At 38.8% G+C, this 19,688-nt stretch overlaps 1 protein-coding gene across 15 annotated transcripts in view; it reads left to right on the forward strand.

Moving 5' to 3' along the window:
* Positions 1 to 19,688, forward strand: part of TRPM3 (transient receptor potential cation channel subfamily M member 3) — a 618,857-nt gene that overhangs the window by 449,317 nt on the left and 149,852 nt on the right. For all 15 annotated transcript variants that reach the window (XM_075128732.1, XM_075128737.1, XM_075128735.1 and 12 more), the window contains one exon: positions 10,896 to 11,067. In XM_075128732.1, the coding sequence (XP_074984833.1) occupies positions 10,896 to 11,067 (172 nt within the window). The remainder of the gene's footprint in view (positions 1 to 10,895; positions 11,068 to 19,688) is intronic.

A 19,688-nucleotide genomic window follows, 5' to 3' on the forward strand; every position in this document is an offset into this window, starting at 1 on the left:
GTATTGCTTTGGAATTTAGGGATGAGCCAAGAGAGTAGTAATACTTCAAAAATCAAAAATGTCAAAATGTTTGAGAATTGTAGGCTGGCGCAGTTATTCTAAGCTATTTGGAAAATTTTAAAAGGATACCATTGTCTGAATGACAAACGAGGGTTTTTTGCTGAACTCTGCCAAAAGTTACAACCATGCAACTCCACTGAAGTCAGTAGGGTTGAGACAAGATAGGTGAGGTAATATCTTTTATCGGACCAATTTCTGTTGGCATGTGCAAGCTTTCGAGCCTCACAGAGCTAAAATATTTATGACCTTTGAAGTGTATGTATAACAGACAAATTGTAACTGAACCCTTCTGTCTCCAAACTTTGATAGTTTAGAGAAAATGGAAACTGGATTGACCAATGAGAGAGTGCAAAATTAGATCATTTCTGTTTCTACCCATCCCTAAAGTATAATATTATCTGTATTGAAAGGTTCGTAGAAGTTCTTGCTCTTTACATTTTTCTGAGTGTGTCTCACACACACACACAAAATGTAGATTTAAGGAAACAAAGATTCAGGCAAGGAGAATGACCTATAATACATAAACCATTATCTGTATATTAAAAAAAATGGTGAATGCCATAAAACTTACTGAAAAGGAAAAATATCACGAAGAAAAAACGAGAAGAATAATGTACACCTTGGTCCATGATTATGTAAAATAAATCCTAGTAAAGCAAGTAAAAAATGAAAAATGAGTATCACAAATATATACATAAAACAATCTCAGAACAAATCAACCAACAGTAGAAGACTTATTAAATTCCAGTATATATTGTGGCTCTGTGTATGTGCATTATGTCTAGTTAAATTAGTATCAAAACTGAAAAAATTGTCAAAACATCCCTTCATTGGGTGGAGCAGGAGATACCATCATAGAATCATAGAATATCAGGGTTGGAAGGGACCTCAGGAGGTCATCTAGTCCAACCCCCTGCTCAAAGCAGGACTAATCCCCAATTAAATCATCCCAGCCAGGGCTTTGTCAAGCCTGACCTTAAAAACTTCTAAGGAAGGAGATTCTACCACCTCCCTAGGTAACGCATTCCAGTGTTTCACCACCCTCCTAGTGAAAAAGTTTTTCCTAATATCCAACCTAAACCTCCCCCATCAGCAGCATTGGAGACAGAAAATTTGCTTCTGCATGTGATATTTACAAGGGTGAGAATCTCAATCTCTCTCTCTCTCACGCTACATTTGACTTGCTCAGCAAGTGTTTTCAAAATTGTGTAACACACCTGCCAACACTCCCAGCCATTGTTTGGGCTGGAGGTTTGTCATGATGGATTTATGGAGAGTCAGACTCATTACTGCAACTATGTCAGAAGTCTCATACTGTAAATTTTTTTTTGAAATTTTACACATTAGCCTAGGCCCCTATGAATTCATTTGTCTTTTCTCCTTTTGATGCCTACAGTAGGCTCTGCTCCTTTCAGCCTTAAATAAATTAATGTCATAGGAAGAGTCATTGTTTAAAAAAACTGTCACAAAAGCTATGAGCCACAAGCTACTCAGCTAAAAAGCCCCATTGATTTCAATGGGAGTTTTGTGTGAGTTCAGACTTAAGTAACCTCTTGCTTTAGGGGGCAGACTCCACCTTTTGGTCTGCCCTCCAGCTTCCCCTGCTGTTTCTCCTGCTTTCTTAACAGGTTGCCAGGATGGGCAGGATCAGGGTCTGAGATGACTTCCTTCCTCCTTTTCCCTGCCCACTCCTCACTAGCCTCCCTACTCCTTTCCTCTACTCCAGTTAGAGACACAGCGGAAGCTGAGGCAGGAGCCCAGAGCAGGAAGTGCTAAACAGATGTCAGGGAAGGAAAGAGTCCCAGTAGCAATAGGAGTGCAGCCTGAGTGTGACATGCTAGGAGAATGAAGAGGACTCGTGGGGGGGATGGAGAGAACTGGCGGGAAATGTTTTGGAAAGTTCAGTGTAGGTTTGGAAAGTTTTACACTAGATCAGCCATTTTTAATTGTCTGAATGTTAAAAGGTGTTCTTCATTGAATATGGGGTTTTAAACACACAAGTAATTAAAATGAATTTTATTAAAGTACAAATGTGGTATATATGTAATACTGAAGGAGGAATACGTGCTTTGCCTTGTGCAAAGGAATACGATTTGGAAATAATAAAGCTCTGGGTGTTTAAAAGAACATTCTGAACTTTCACAGCACATCAATTGCCTTAACTTCGGGGACTCACTGTATGGGATGGTGCACAGATTCTTCACACTGGAGGGAGGGAGAGGAGCTCTTCTTACTTCTTTTAAACCACATGTATATAGCCAAAACCCCATATATTCTGCAGCGATGGGCCTAATTCAGCTGTTCGGTTTCCAGATTCTTTGACACAGTCGTGCACCAGACTAAAAATTCTCTGGCGGTTTCATTTAAATGAAAAGAAGTTTTTAATTAATTAAATATTAAAATGAACAATACAGTCAGTACAGTGGCACCCATGTTCTGTTAATATTAAATCCCACTTATCATACACTGCCCCCATATTTTCAGTTTTTGGTACGTATCAGAATTTTGCCTTAAAGCACAACTCAGTCATTGAGGTTGTCAGAGGGGAGGCTGGAGCTTTTGCCAGTGGGCAGGAGGAAGCTGGTGCTTTGTTCTCCTGTGAAGCTTTAGGAGGCAGTTTGGGATTGCAGGATAAGCACATAAAATGAATGTTTCTGCTAAAATGGGCAGCAGTTAAATAATTAAATAGTGTTGACATTTAAATTACATGTCCTGAGGTTTCAGACTTCACAACCTTCTGAGATGAAAGTACCTGTTCACACCCCCAAAACCATTTTTCAGCCTGTCAGCAGACTCTGTAAGGCGGCAAAGCATCAGTTTACACTTGAAAACATGAAGTTAGGACTAGAAACACATTTTTAAAAATGAAAGCTGATATTCTGGAGCACAATTCTGTGGCAAGTTCTGCAGTCATGATATACACAGCTCTGTATGCTCTCAGGAATAATGTTGGGCTACCAGGCAACCTATCAACTTGTGTGAGGCTAGTGACAATCTTGTTCAAAATGTAATGGCGGATTCTCCTCTGGTGTGATTCTTGGTATTATTATTGTTATTTATTAATTCAGGTGTAATTCCTATTGATTTCAGTGGGAGTTCTGGGTGATTAAGGAATGAATAATGACTTAAGGATTTTCCCCTTTGGCCTTGGAAGTCCATTAAAATACACATTTTAGACCAAGGAAAGTTAGTATTAAATTTGTGTATTTTAATTCAAAATTTTTATTGTATAGCTCTGGGCTTACCTATACAGGGATACTCAGGAAAATTATATGATTAACTAAAGGTCTGGATTTAAAGTGCATCAGTTGAACCGCCTTAAGCCTCTGTGTGGACACTCTTATTCAGAAGTAAAGTGGCCTTCATTTCAATTAGCTTTATTTACTGTTACTGAATAAGTGTCAACACAGGGATTTAATGTGGTTTAAACAGCGTTAACAATTAATTTGGATTTAAATTTCCCAAATATCCCTGTGTAGACAACCCCTGAATAAATTGATATCTCCAACATCCTATGGTGTGGCAAAAGGAGTATCAGGAGTACATGGACTGGAATATTTTGTGGAAATTTTAATTTCACAAAACTTACTCTTTGAAGCAATTAAACTCAGAATTCAAGTTGAGCTCCGGTCCTGTTGTGCTAAATCACTGAAGTCTGGTTATAGGTTTGTAATCACATACTGTTCCATGACTGCACTGAAAAACTGCTAGATGTAGGCACAGCAGGGAGGAAGAGTTCCAGCGTTCTCTCTGCATTTTCTTGCTTGTATTGGTTTCATCCAGAACCTTAATATAGTCTTTTTCTAAAAGTTTTTTTCACCCCCATATTTAATTAATCTCTGATTTGCACTCAGCAACTGTTCTGTGGTCAGAAAAGAAGCACAGCAGAAATTCTAGAGAACACAGAGCAATTATTATTTTAGACAAGGGATGTTACCCAGTAAAGAGGAGACAATAGTGGTTGGATTTATTATTTAGTACTAACACCAGAACAGGCAAGTCCACAGTATAAACCTTAACTGAATCTAGGGCCATTCACACATGTAAGAATCATCACATGAAATAAGAAATATAACCACAAAGCTACAGTTCAAAATTCTTCACGAACAACTATAAGAATTTTTTTCTTACCAAGTATTTTATGTTCACAAACTAACCATGTTCTGAATTCTGAAACCCCAGGTGCTGAAAACAGGATGGCTGCAGCTTGCAAGCATTTTCGGTAGTATATGCTCTGCATGGGCCTGACAGTGCCAGAAATCTACTGTTTTATATTGTTCATGGCATTTAAAACAGACAGTGGCTGAACAAAACTAAAGGCTCTAAACAGATGACTGCACTGTACTTGAAGTTGAATTGCACCATAAATATTCTGTGTGATGATGCTAGAGATGAGCTGAAACTGGAACCTTTTATCCAGCCCGTAAATTTAGGTAGGTTGGATTAAATGGAAAATGAATCCAAACCATCCCTAGTTTTCATTTTACAAAAATAAATCCTGGCTCATATCTAGCTAATATCCCTGGGTTTAAGGGTTTTTAAAGACTACAATGTCACGTGAACTATTATTTTTATTTAGGTTGCTTCAGTGATGGATTCTGTTACCTCACTTCCAGTGCTTCTTTGAGAACTAGTTGGGAATCCTGCCTATGTGTGCAAGGGGAGGGAAGAGGTACCTTGCGGCTCCTTCTTGAACTGCCAGCATATTCATGCATCTCAGGGTTATACGCGGAGCCATTGGGTCAAATTCTAATCTCAGCTATGTATGTGCAACTTCAGTGGGAGTTGTGTTGGATCTCTGAGGAAGACAATGGCGCGTTCGAGTTTGTAATCCCCAATCAGAATTTCTGTCTTCACTTGTACTTTGTGGACTATTTTCTTAATTCAAGGAGAATCATATGTTTGATAAGATTAGGAGACAGACCAAATTGCCTCTAATTTTTAATGTATTTATTTGTTTTTATTTTTATTTATTTGTAAGCTAAGGCAGCTTTAACATTCAGGAAGAGTAAATGAGATTTTGCAGTTTGTATACTAGGAACCAAAGTCAGAACATAAAAAGAGAAGAAAAATCTCATCTGTTTGCAAATTACAAACCATGTTTTTTCCCTTTCTCTGCCTTTTTGTCTCTATTTAGAAATCAAGAATATACACTTCTAAAGTAAATTATTGCAGCAGTTTTCATAACAAGAGAAAAAGGAAATAGACATTGATCAGCACGTCATTCAGAATATATTACTTTGCAATACTGTATAGTATCCATTGCCATCAAATTGTCACCTATTATCCTTTTGTTTAAGATTTTCTGGTATATTTTGTTAATATAAAAGCAGATGTCCACCAGGAATATGTTGCACCTAAGCTTGAACTTCAGTCATTGGAAAATAGATGAAAATAAGCATAGTTAAAGTCACTGAGACCTTGTTCAATATATTGGGTGAGATTTTCATCCCCACTTTGGCTCTCCTACCGAGGATAAAGGGCTGGAGCAATGTAAAGGGGGCTTTAAATTCCCGCTTTTAGCCAAGGGGAATTCCCCTAGTGCAAGACCTGAGGGAGGCTGCCTTTAGAGGACCCCCTAACAAGCCCTGGCCTGACAGGCATGAGCATGAGGTAGGAGGGGCATATTAGCAGTGAGGTTACAGCAATGTAGCACTGCAGAGATTTGGGGCACTAACACACCCAGGGCTATCTAAATTACACCAGGAACTGCTCCAGCCCCCAGAGTAGCCCAGGATCAGGAGGGCGGAAAGGTGGCTTAAAGCTACCTTTCCATGCCTCCCACCCCATGCTTCACTTAGAGCTGTGCCATTAATTGTAAACTATTGAATCTCACTCATTTTATCTTGGAATGCAACAAGTTTGGGCTAGATGATATACCCTCCCCTGGTATGTGTAGATACATAATGTGCAGTGTTGTAGCCATGTCGGTTCCAGAATATTAGAGAGACAAAGTGGATGAGGGAATATCTTTTATTGGACCAACTTCTGTTTGTGAGAGAGACAAGCTTTCAAGCTACACATCATTTTCCCATGTGAGTTCATTCAAGACAAAAACACTGTATGACCTGTGGGTGAACACTTTTCACAAGGCGATCACTCTATATCTGATCTATCAGCCCTCATTCTCAAAGGAAACCTGCACAACACTTTCAAAAGATGAGCTTGGGAGTTTAAATTCATAGCTTTGCTAGACACTAAAAGTCATGGTCTTAATAAAGACACTGGATGTATAACTCGTTACTACAATCTGTAACCCACTACCCCCACTTTTTGTCCTATGACTACAGAGGTGTTAATGGGACACTTCACCTGGAATGGTCCCTTAGAATGTGTGCTAACTACTTATGCTAAACTATCTGTTTGATCTTGTATTTAGCTGTGACACCCTCAATACCTTTTCCCCACCTAAAGAAGAGCTCTGTGTAACTCAGTGGTTCTCAAACTTTTGTACTGTTGACTCCTTTCATTTAGCAAGCCTCTGTGTGAGACCCCCCTTATACATTAAAAACACTTTTTTACATATTTAACACCATTATAAATGCTGGCAGCAAAGCGGGGTTTGGGGTAGAGGCTGACAGCTTGTGACCCCCAATGTAATAACCTCATGACCCCCTGAGGGGTCCTAACCCCCAGTTTGAGAACCTCTGGTGTAACTCAAAAAGTATGTCTCTCACCAAGAGAAGTTGGTCCAAAAACTCAACTTAATTCTGCCATAAAGACAAAGCCTATCAAAAGGTTTTATTTCATTTTCGTAATACTATCTTTTAACTTGCCCAGGAAGCATGAAGGATTGGAAAGAACAAAAGAAATGGAAATCAGTAAGGATGATAAATTGAAACTTTGTGGTCTTGATGCAGAGCTGTGCTTCCCCAAGGAATATTCGCAGAGCATGGAGTTTTGCTGTCTTCATGTAGAATTTTCTTAACCTTCAAAGAGGATTGGAGTATCACTGTGTAGTCTCTGATCTTTATTGTAACAAGAAGCATCACAGATAGTGAACAGGTTTCAGTGGGTAGCCGTGTTAGTCTGTATCAGCAAAAACAACAAGGAGTCCTTGTGGCACCTTAGAGACAAACAAATTTATTTGGGCATAAGCTTTCGTGGGCTATAATCCACTTCATCAGATGCATGGAATGAAAAATACAGTAGGCAGGTACAAATATACAGCACATGAAAAGATGGGAGTTGCCTTACCAAGTGGGGGGGTCAGTGCTAATGAGTCCAATTCAATCAGGGTAGATGTGGCCCATTCCCAACAGTTGACAAAAAGGGGTGAATATCAACAGAGGGAAAATTACTTTTTGTAGTGACCCAGCCACTCCCAGTCTTTATTCAGGCCTAATTTGATGGTGTCAAATTAATTTCAGTTCTGCAGTTTCTCGTTGAAGTCTGTTTTTGAAGGTTTTTTTTGTTGAAGAATGGCCATTTTTAAGTCTGTTATTGAGTGTCCAGGGAGACTGAAATGCTTTCCTACTGGTTTTTTGAATGTTACAATTCTTGATGTCTGATTTGTGTCCATTTATTCTTTTGCATAGAGACTGTCTGGTTTGGCCAATGTACATGATGGAAGGGCATTGCTAGCACATGATGGCATATATCACATTGGTAGATATGCAGGTGAATGAGCACGTGATGGTGTGGCTGATGTGGTTAGGTCCTATGATGGTGTCCCTTGAATAGATATGTGGACAGAGTTGGCAACGGGGTTTGTTGCAGGGATTGGTTCCTGGGTTAGTGTTTCTGTTGTGTGCTGTGTAGTTGCTGGTGAGTATTTGCTTCAGGTTTGGGGGCTGTCTGTAAGCGAGGACTGGCCTGTCTCCAAAGGTCTCTGAGAGTGAGGGATCATCCTCCAGGACAGGTTGTAGATCCTTGATGATGCGCTGGAGAGGTTTTAGTTGGGGGCTGAAGGTGATGGCTAGTGGCATTCTGTTACTTTCTTTGTTGTGCCTGGCCTGTAGTAGGTGACTTCTGGGTAGCCTTCTGGCTGTCAATTTGTTTCTTCAGTTCCCCAGGTGGGTATTGTAGTTTTCAGAATGCTTGTTAGAGATCCTGTAGGTGTTTGTCTCTGTCTGAGGGATTGGAGCAAATGCGGTTGTATCTTAGGGCTCGGCAGTAGACAGTGGATCGTGTGATGTGGTCTGGATGAAAGCTGGAGGTATGTAGGTAAGTATAGCCAACAGTCGGTTTCCGGTATAAGGTGGTGTTTGTGACCATTGCTTATTTGCACTGTAGTATCCAGGAAGTGGATCTCTTGTGTGGACTGGTCCAGGCTGAGGTTGATGGTGGGGTGGAAATTGTTGAAATCCCCGTGGAATTCCTCAAGGGCCTCCTTCCCATGGAGCCAGATGATGAAGATGTTACCAATGTAGCACAAGTAGAGTAGGGGCGCTAGGGGACGAGAGCTGAGGAAGTGTTGTTCTAAGTCAGCCATAAAAATGTTGGCATACTGTGGGGCCATGCGGGTACCCATAGCAGTGCTGTTGACTTGAAGGTATAAAATTGTCCCCAAATCTGACATAGTTGTGGGTGAGGACAAAGTCACAAAGCTCAGCCACCAGGTCTGCCATGATATTATCGGGGATACTGTTCCTGATGGCTTGTAGTCCATCTTTGTGTGGAATGTTGGTGTAGAGAACTTCTACATCCATAGTGGCTAGGGTGGTGTTTTCTGGAACATCACCAATGGATTGTAGTTTCCTCAGGAAGTCAGTGGTGTCTCGATGATAGCTGGGAGTGCTGATAGCATAGGGCCTGAGGAGAGAGTCCGCATAGCCAGATAGTGAACTAACTGCTCATGCTTTGTGCAATCTCACTGTAAGGGATCTCCTTATTTACTCTTTTCTTATTTTGATTAATATTATGATTCAAGTTCTTGTATATCCAGATCTTTTGGTTTAACAGCAGACATGAAACCAGAACATTTCCTTCTCATCTGCATCTAAGCATCTTTACTGAATCTGTACAGTGCTATACCCAGACCACCTTTTGAACTGCAACTCATTATCCCTCTATGTCAGACCATTACTATCTGAAGATGCTTAACAGTTGCAGAAATCATTGCATCTTATTTTGAGGTGCAAAGTACAGGTTTGAGCAGCAAAATTTCATTTGCCAGTGGGCTGAATTTTTCCCTTCTTTATAATCATGCAGTAGGTAGGCAAACTTCTTGCCCATCTTCTCAGAATTACTGTACTTTCTTTGCCCTAATTTTCTGTTATATAGCTCATGAGATGCTGCTGCAAGACAGCAGATAATAGTAACCAAACTCTGTGAGGTTTCTTTGGTTTGTGGCAAAGGATGCATGATCACTTTACTAATATAAGAAAAACTAGCTGATGAGTCTATTTTAACAAAGCATTAATATTTATTAACATTTACTCCTCTGTGGAATAAATTCTATATGACTGAGGGGATTAAAAGGAAAAAATATAAAGAAACTACAGCCAAAATCAATCTCCTATTCCAGTACAGGAAGGAACTGCACGACATTGGCAAGCCATCCTCCTGGTCTTTTCTCTCTCCCTGGCAAATGCCTAACTGAATACTGCTCTGTGTGATACTTTATAACAATTACAGAGGTTTGCAGGCTTTCATTTGTCTTCAGAGGACTAACAAAAGTACTGTAAGCACTGACATTTTAAGAACATAAAAAGAGCCCTTTGGCCAGGGACTTTCAATCAAGTACTATTCTTTATAAACCTCTACTTTTCCATCATAAATCTTTTTCAATAACAAGAGAAAGGGGGACTTCAGATTCTTTCTTAACGCTTGTCTACATGGAGAAGCTATTGCAAAATAAACTAGGGTGTGAATTTAAAATACAAATAGCTATTTGCACGAGGTCCCCATGTGGACAGTTCTTCTACACTGAGTGCCTTTTTGTGGATTAGCTTAATCCACTTCCAAAATGGAAATTTAACTGCAAAAAGGCACTCTTTGTGAGGAATAAGCATGCCCACTTCAGAAGCTAGTGTGGAGTAACTATTGCCTGGCTAGTTCCCCAGGTAGACAAGCCCTTCGTTAATAGCAGACTTTTGCTGCCCGTAGGTGTCCTAGATGCAGCACAGAAAACACACTGAAGACAAGCCTCATCCCAAGAGCTCACCAGCTATTGTTATCCACCATGTCTTACACTATTATTTGATTGTCCCTCCTACTGCGCTGTATCATGTCATGTTAATACAGCAATAAGTCATGCCTGACAGCATTATCTTTTAAAATGATAAATAATCTACCATCAAAGTTGTATGTTATCCATTAAATTGAATTTTTTCCAAATATTTTCCTTTTTCTATACATCTGAGTAATTGTACACATGTTTAAAGTACAGCACTAGTGGAATAACCACGTTACTTGTGGTATAATTTGCAAGATTGTATATATTAAGTATTAAGTATTATCTTTAAGTATTATCTTTGCTGATTGACCTGGGATGACATAGATTACAAGTATTATTCTTCTGAGGGTGAAATTCACCAATGTGCAGAGGCTCTAAAAATTCTTTAAGGTGCCTGAAAAGTAACTGTATTCAGACTACCAGTCCCATTGAAAGAGAATATCCTAGAGTTCTTTTTAACAGTGGTAGGCTTAGTAAGTCAATATTTACCAAAAGATACCACACCATTATAAGTGCCACGTTATTTCCTATGTGATGTATACATGGAAACTGCAATATCTAAAATACCATAAAGTAGTAACTATTGGCAAACAATTACTTTTTAATTGTGACCTATCTACAACTCAGCATAAATATTTTGTACCTCATGATTTACTTTAATCACAGGGTGTTTGCTGTCTTGTCGTATTGAGCACTTTCTGTCTCTATAATGCAGGTGGTCCGACCATACCAGACAATGTCCAATCCTATGAGTAAACTGACAGTACTCAATAGTATGCACTCCCATTTTATTCTGGCTGACAATGGGACTACCGGCAAATATGGGGCAGAAGTGAAACTTCGTAGACAGCTGGAAAAGCACATCTCACTTCAGAAGATAAACACAAGTGAGTAACATCTTTTCTCTATTATTGTATAAATTACAATTATAGGAAGGACACTGAGAATCTAAGTAGTTCATCTACAAAGGGCATGGGATTTTTTAGTAACATAGTAAACATGAGTTACTGTATGTTAAAGTAAACAAAAATCACATTTTAGGTGCACAAATGTACAAGTAGTCAAATAACATAGGTTGAATTAGTTTCTGGAAGTTTATGACCATAGTGGCCAAAGCTATTAGGGTTCATTCCATGGCAAAGTTAGAATGAATCCAAAAATTTTCTGTCATGGTACTTATATTTCTATATCCTTTAGACAACAATGCAATTCTTCCAAAGACAAAATCAAAACTAAGAAAATGTAGGAAAATGTTCCATTTAGCAAGCAGGGAAGAAAACCAGTTGAACAGCAATTGAATCCACAGCCTCTTTGCTGAGAACTTTCAACAAAGGTGCATTTTAGAGCCAACTGTGGTGGCAGCTTTTATGATATGGATACCTGAAATTGGAATGACACCACAAAACTCATTTAACCAAACAGCCATTACATTGTAATAGAGTGTGTTGAAAATTTTTTGAGGCATTGTATTTTCATTAAAAAATGGCCCATTTGTCAAAACTGAAACTGTTTGCAAAACAGAATTGGGTTCAACAAATTTCCCAACTCAAAAAAATGCCAAGAAAAAATTTCAAAATTGTCAAAATGTTTTATTTTGGAATTTTCTAAACAAAAAATTATGAAATTTAAACTGATTAGACTGAAAAAAAGGTTTCAATTTCTATCTGTTTTAAAATAAGCATTTTGGTTGACGCCCCAAAAATTTAAAAATCTTTTTCATTTCATTAATATTTTTGCAATTTTGACATTTCATGGGACAGGATAACCATTTCCTGCCCAACTCTAAATAGTAGTGACTTTCATACATTATCAATTGGTGCTGAATTCAAACCAGCCACTTTGGGGTGAAGGTCTCTATATCAAGAGGACCTTCCATGTTAAAGTTGAAATTCTTGTACATTTATAGGGACATTACAAACTAGATAACAAATGTTATTTAGCAGTTCAATATAGCAACTTATGGAGAACGAAGTATGCCTCGAAGCTTCCAACTTCACTGCAAGATCCAACTGTTTTCATGCCAAAAAAGCCAAAATGGGAAGCGTTTTCTAGATTATTGTTGTTTCCAGGCTTACGATTCCCATCCATCAGTGGGCATCTCTCTCCTTCTGAGGGGGCAGTATGTACATATCCTCAGCAAATAGGCACAACATGATCTAAACTTAAGTTAACCAGCAGCAAAGCATCATGTTCAACAATGGTACAAACAATGTAATCTGACTATATCAAGCTGTGGCATAAATAATTACTTTGAGGACTTTTGAGGAGATTCAGTCTATAGTACAACAATCACTTATTAGGGAATCTTCATGTAAAAATGACTTTATTGGAATTGTTGATCTCTTTTCACTTAGATATTTACCTTAGCTTGTTTTAGGCAAAAGAATAAATTTACTGAAAGGCATTATTAGTATAGATGAATTAACCTTAAAAGCTTCGGCCGTTCAAGTCAGATACTTACCTGACTGTTACTAGAATCTCCTAAACTATGGAGGACCTCTCTCCTTGACCCCCCTGCTGGAGCCAGCCCATCCAAAACTATGTAACCCTTCCTCCCTCCTCTTCCATTCTTGTCCACACGTTGGCTGACCTTCCATTGTGCCCTCAACTCATCTCTCCCTATGACTATTGCCCCTCAGTTGATCTTCCATTCTACCTCTACTTCATATATACACCTTCATATTCCGCTGTCTTCATATACACACACCTTTAAAGATAAAATATAAAGATGACTTGGCCCTGGAATGTCTACTTGAACTTTCAGCTCTGACTCGTAATGCAATTCGGAGCACACTAAACTCTGCTGCCAGCCAGATTTTGCAAGGTTTCAAAGTGGAAGCGTCAGAGCCTCAAATAAAAACATTTTGGCCTCACAACATATCTTCAGTGGTAGGGGGATCCAAAAGCCAGAGGAGGTGTTGTTAAGAAGACAGAAAATTGGGAAGAACTGGTGGATGGGAAGGCTGCTTAGTGGGAGTTCACAGGTCATGGTGCAATGAAGTCTGGAAAGTTGGTGGCTTTAAAAGAGGAGATGTAGGACTTGGAAATAACCTTCAGCCAAACAAAACATAACATAATGTACTTGAGTTTGTTTCAAAAAGAATTCTGAGGTTTGCCAAGCTTAATTATTAAGGTTACCATATGGATGAGATAAAATAAAGAACACCTGCACAATTGGGTCAGTCAAACAGATGGCTGCTCTCTGATGCCTTTCCCTTATACTTCTAGTGGAAAAAGCAGAATAGTGGACATCCTTGCTGCTTGCCCCAGAATCCATAGTGGCACTGCTATGAAGGGACTTAAATCTGAACCAGTGTGTGCGCAATTGTGCACGTATGCCCATATTTACAGTTTTAAATAATCAGCAGCCTGAAGTGGAAAATGCTCCTTGACAGTATCAAGCTCCAATCCTCAGAGACAGAAAAGTCAGAAAAAGGCATGTTTTTGACCTAATCTCAAATCCAAAGAGCAAAGGGCGAGGCAACAGCACAGATTCAGGAACTAATGAACAGTTGGCAAGCCGTCTCATCCACAGATAGCAGGATTGTCGTTTTATTCAAAACGTGTTATAAAAACTCTTGATCTTTCCCATCCCATATGAGATCTACATTCTGCTTTTTTTAAAATCATTTTTACCTTGATTCTAGGTCATTTTTCAATGTATTGAACAGTATTTTAGAGGCTCAGTATTGTAGACCCCATCCAAACAAAGGCTTTTAGGTTGCATGACCTCCGAAATTAGCTGAAAACTAGATCATAAACAAATATATTAGCCAAGTCAAAGGGGAGTAGAAATGAGTCATTTTATTCAAATGTAAGAATAGAGAAGGCCTCTAAGGGTGCCAGATAATTCTGAAAATATAAACTAGTTCTCTCATTAAAGTAACATTATTCTTGATCACTCATCAGTGGCTAATATGCCTGAATTGAATGTAAAGCACTGTGCTTCGTTTAGGTTCTGCATAAATGTATGAAGCACAATTAAGGAAATATCCTCAAGGAATATTTTCTTTGGAAATCAGTAATTAGTACTGTTCCTGAGATTTGGAAAGCCTTGTCCACCACCCCAACCTTTCCCTCACCCCACTTCTTACCTCTCCCATTGCCTCAATTCTGGATTTCAGTATTTGGCTCCATTAATGGTTTAAAAATTAGAATAATATTTTCAGACATGGGGAAAGTTATCTAAAGTTGGTGTCAGTTGTTCTGCAGCTTATGGCCCAGCACTCAGGATCATATACTAGCTATGTCAAAGTGAATTATGCATGGAGTCAGAGATCAATATATGAGCCTGAAAATGTGCTTAGAGCAAATCTTCCCCCTCCATGGTGAAAAAATAATTTAAACATAGCCAAGTTACCTGGTTCTGCACTGAGCAGATCCCTGAGGACAGTTGTCACTGGAGTCAATCAAAGTGGAGGCTACTGATCACCACTCCATACCTGAGAGCTGTGGAGCTCTTTCAGGAGGGAGACAAAGGGAATAGAACTGTGCCTTTATTGTTTTGGGGGAAAGTTGGCGGGATCGGTTGGACAGAAGGTGAGGAGGGGAGCTGTCTTCCTTCCCTTTGTCCATGCATTCCCCAGTTACTGGGAATAGGTTATTTTCATTCCTGCGGGGTCCCATCTTCTCACAGACACATCCATTTTTGAAGCTTCCATCTAGGAACTCTCTCTCTTGGGACATGCTGAGGTACTGCATCTCCCCAGCTTCCAGTCAGTTGGAGAAGACCGACCCCACTTCCATCTCTGTGCAGAGTTGGGAGGATATTGTGTATATTCATGGTTTCCTTGACCTCATCCTTGATTGTATATAGGTTGGTGATCACTCCACTCCTTAACCAGAGGAAAAGGGTTAAGACTGAGTTTGACCACTGCATGGCGGCCCCTGTGCAGAATTCTCTCCTCAGATTGAGTAGGTCTCTCTGAGCCCCCTGCTAAACTTATAACCTATTCATACAGCATTACAAAGACAATTTGTCACAAAATAGAAGAGATGACTTATACCCAATTTAAATGCAGAATAGAAACAGTATTTTTCCATTATATTTTAAGAACATTTTATAAATGGATTGTAAAATTATATTGATAGCTTCCATGAGAAATGTTTAGAGACCAAAGTTTCCCTACTCAAAGGGTAAAAGGCTTCATGGACCTATAACTAGAGTTATCTTCGAGTTAACGTATCTTCGAGCTGTGATGCTATGAGTAGACTATTTCTATAATAGAGCAGGCATTTAGGTTCCTTAACAGCCAGAACTAACACAGGCAAGTCAGAAAATTTCTAATTCAGTGTTGTTATCCCTCACCACTACTACTTAACTGATTTCTGGTTCAGTGCTTCTAAAAATGCACTTAATGCTGAAATATCGCCCATTACAGTATATGCATCACAGATGTTATCTGACTAAATCAAAATACTGCAAGTTTTGACTCTGAACATTTGGATAACCTATAGCATGGGGGTTATTGCCAAGAGATAACATGGTACCGCTGCAGTTACATTATGGCAAGCTAAATAGAAATGCTTGAGTTCCACTCCTTTGAAAATCAAGCCAGTGACTCAGGTGTGAAAATAAGGATTTAGGTGCTTAAAATTTAAATTTAAAATTTAGGTGCTGAGAAATATGGCTAAGTCCACTATTCAACAGGTTGGAATTACACAGGCACTGGTACCTGAAATATATATCACTACAGTGTGGAAGCTATTTTGATTACTACTCTTCTGAAATTCTCATGCATGCCTCCGTCTCCTCTTGGCTACTGTAATTCCATTTTTAAAATCCATCTAAATCTAAACTTTCAATGCTTCCTTTTGTTCATATGGAGGGTCACATCAGCCCCATCTTCCAAAATTTTAATAATTTCTTAACCATTTCAGAATCCATTACAAAATCTTCCCTCTAGTCTTCAATATCCTTTGTGGATTTTCTTTCCTTGTCTCTCCCTCACTTTGTTTCTCTCTCCAGCCCATCCCTCTCCAAATACCAGACCCACTCTTCTTTCACATTTTCCTGTAGACGATATAGCCTTATAGCAAACAGACCTTCACCTTTGGAAATTGTCTCGCTGTGTCTTGACGTAGGTTCCGTTCCTGGTTCTGTCACAGACTTCATGTGTGGCCATTGGCAAGTCACTTAACCTCTCCATTCTTTAATTTCCCTATATGTAAAATTTGAATAATAATACTAATCCAAAGGAGTGTTTTGAGGCTTAATATGTCAATGTTTACAAAATACTTTGAGGTATTTGGATAGAAGACAAAGAAGTGCCAGATATTAACTTCTTATTATACATCAAGATCCACGTCTTCCCTGGTATATGATCCAACTTCCTCTTTGCTTAAGACAATAAAATCTCAGTAACTGAGCCCATTCTGCTTTTCCCATGCTTAGTTATTCTCCCCAACACTTGGGCATTTTACCTCTCCTCATCTTTGTCCTTCAACTTGTGTAGAAGCTACTGTACCTCTGTGATATGTTATAATCTGCTGTGAATAGTTGGCTTGTTTATATGTATTTGGCTGCGGAATGTTGTGTGACATTTTAATGATGCTATCCAGAATAGTTTGTGTTGCATGAGAGAACATGGATCATGTCTGAATGGTGGAGAGAAGTAAGTTTCAAAGGTGCCAGTTTAAAAAAACAAATCAGTTGAAACAGATGGGTTAATTCTCTTTTCCTCCCCCCCCCCCATGTGATTTTGTTAACAAGCATTAGAGATTGGTAAAAATTACATGATCCTGCAGAAGTAAGAGCACAGCCAGGCCTTTGTTCCTGTGCTGGGAAAATATTAAGGGACAGCATGGAAGGAGAGCTCAGTCCATCATCTGACTCAAATGAACAGACAGTGGAGTGCAGTGAAGCATCTAATTACTTAAAACAGCCTATTGCAAATTATCCAATTATAACATTCCCGGACATTAATGAAGCATTTCTATTAAATACTGATGTGTCAGATATTACTGATGGTGCATTACTACCTCAAGTTTCAAAATGGCATTGGAAATCTAGCTGCATTTATCAGTCATGCCTGAAAATTACTAAGTAGTGGTTGTAGACCTAAAAAAAAAGTTGTCACCCACAGTGCATTAAAAATGTCAGGCACTAAATTATTCACATTTGCTATCGTCACAAATAATAAGTTTTCTATTGGTTTGCGATTACTACAAGTCTAACACAATACAACTGGTAGGTGTTGTCCATAGACTGTTCAAGCTTTGTTGGGGAAAAAATCATCCCAATTGGTTGTCACTCTTTAGTGTACACATGTTGTTACAGAAAGAAGTTCTCTGGCTAAGTAAAAGAACGCTTCAGTAATACTCCATATTTTAAATAAATGTTACCCAATATTTACAAAGTCTCGTGCCAGATATTCCTAGCTCTTTTTCCACCTCATATCTTTCTTGGCATATTTATTATTTGTAATCACTATTGTTGTGATCTTATTGGTTACTTAAGTCATGAGGTATTGCTATTGCTCCCTAGTTGGGTGGCTCTCAAACCCATCAAGAGTTTTCAAGATGGCTGTCGACCACCTCAAAATTGTATACAGTACTTTTCCTGTCCTTGAATGTTCTTGTGGGAAGGAAAGGGGAAAATTCACTTGTACAAGGGCCTGATCCTCAGACAGTGTAAATATGGGGCAGAACTCCAGAAAATCTGTCCTACAGATATTTATGGGAAATGAATAAAAGGTATTGTGACTACAGTAGGAGCAAAATTTCAGTTTTTATTTGAATGGATGTGCTTAAATACTTTGTCACCAGCTCTAGTTAATATTCTTATTAACTGATACCCTCCCCTGGGTTTCAGAACCTGGAAACATAGCACAGAAAAATGTATGTTTAATTATAGAATATCCTCACATACACAAGTATTCCAGCAAGCAGACAATTATTGTCCATGCTTTGAACATGTTCACATATATTTGCTTCTGGTAAGAAACTCAATATGGCAAGTATGGTGACAAGCCCATTTACAATACCATTCTTACCAGCTATATTTCTTTTTACAGTTAATATTTTTAAAATCTAAAAGGAACCCTTAGAAGCAGAAAGGGCGTATAGATTTATGGAGCATGTCTTCATTTTGTATCCGTACCTATGAGAACTGAATAGTCACTTCATCCTATCTTTTGTTTCCTGTGAGTGTAGTGTCTTATTTGGAAGCAAGAAAAAACTCCACATGAGCAGAGCATACATGGCAGCTACAGCCATGGATAGTGTGTGTTAAAGATCAAATCATTCAGGCATTTTGAGATGCAGTTTGCTATCCAATTCCACAGGTTGTGCTCAACAAAAGGTGAAAAGGGAAATGAGCATTTTCAATACCAAGTAATTGGGTTTTTATAATTGGAAAAGGCAAGTAAATATAACAAATACTCCAGCGCTGCATGAAAGCACCAACTCTGCCAATTTTGTGCTCTGTTCTATCACCAAATGTTTGGACTTAATTCCCAGGGAACATTTTTTATTTAGTTTTGCATTCAGTGTGCTTTATCAGAGGGATAATTGACCCTCATGGTTGCGATAAGTGCAGAAAAAGGGGCTTGTAAGACATTTGTAAACCTGATTTGTGGCCCTAAAGACTCTCCATTAGCTTTGGAAATAGATTTAAAAATCTTTGCTTACATTTACTTCATTTCCCTTTTCAGTATAAAGTGTAACTTTGGAGTGGGGGGGCTTCACCTTCAAAAGAGATGAAGAAGAAAAGGATATATAAATAAGTATAAAGCCTGGGCCCTAATCTGGTCATAATAGATAAAACAAACAAAGAAAGCCACACGTGCAGTTTTCTTTTATTAAAGTTCTTTTCTTTCAGTAAGAGTAGCTATTCTGTTTCTCTTCAGGAAAAGCTGATGGAGCATTTTATATCTGCTGGGAAAATAGATTTTTTTTAAAAACCAAAAAGTTGAGCTCTGTTTAAAGTTTTTTTATTTCTCTAGAAGTCTGTGAAATACAATAAAAATAAGGAACCAAAGAAGCCAGTTAATACACTGGAAGATGTATTTGAAACATTTGCATTAAGGTAGTGGAAATAAAATCGAAGCATGCTATATTCTGTGTGGGTTTTCCTAAAATCAGTTAGAATGTTTTAGTTAATACATTTGTATAGCAACTTTCACAAACCTAAATGTGCTTTGTGGAATTGGACAAAATGTTTCTGTTTTCAAAACCAGAATAGAGCAGTAGAATGGAAGAAGTCTAATTGTGTGTGGTAGGTCCTTTAGCCATTTTCCCCAAGCAGGCAGGCCAACTCAGGAGACTTTGGAGAACATGGTCTGCAGTGCACTTAATTGTTGCACCAATTTCAGTATATGTGCAAAGGAGGCTGGGTCACACTCCTGAGCCAGCAGACCAGATCCTCTAAAGGAAGTAGGGCCCCAGCGAGTACGCTCGATGTTCTCCCAGCTTGGTGTTCAATGTAAAAGATAGGACAGGTTCCTAGCCAAGTGTTGCACTGTGGAGTTGCTAGGCATCATTGCCCCCATTTTTACAGAGGGTGAAA

This window comes from Caretta caretta, chromosome 5, assembly GCF_965140235.1.
Source record: "Caretta caretta isolate rCarCar2 chromosome 5, rCarCar1.hap1, whole genome shotgun sequence".
Classification (NCBI taxonomy): domain Eukaryota; kingdom Metazoa; phylum Chordata; order Testudines; family Cheloniidae; genus Caretta; species Caretta caretta.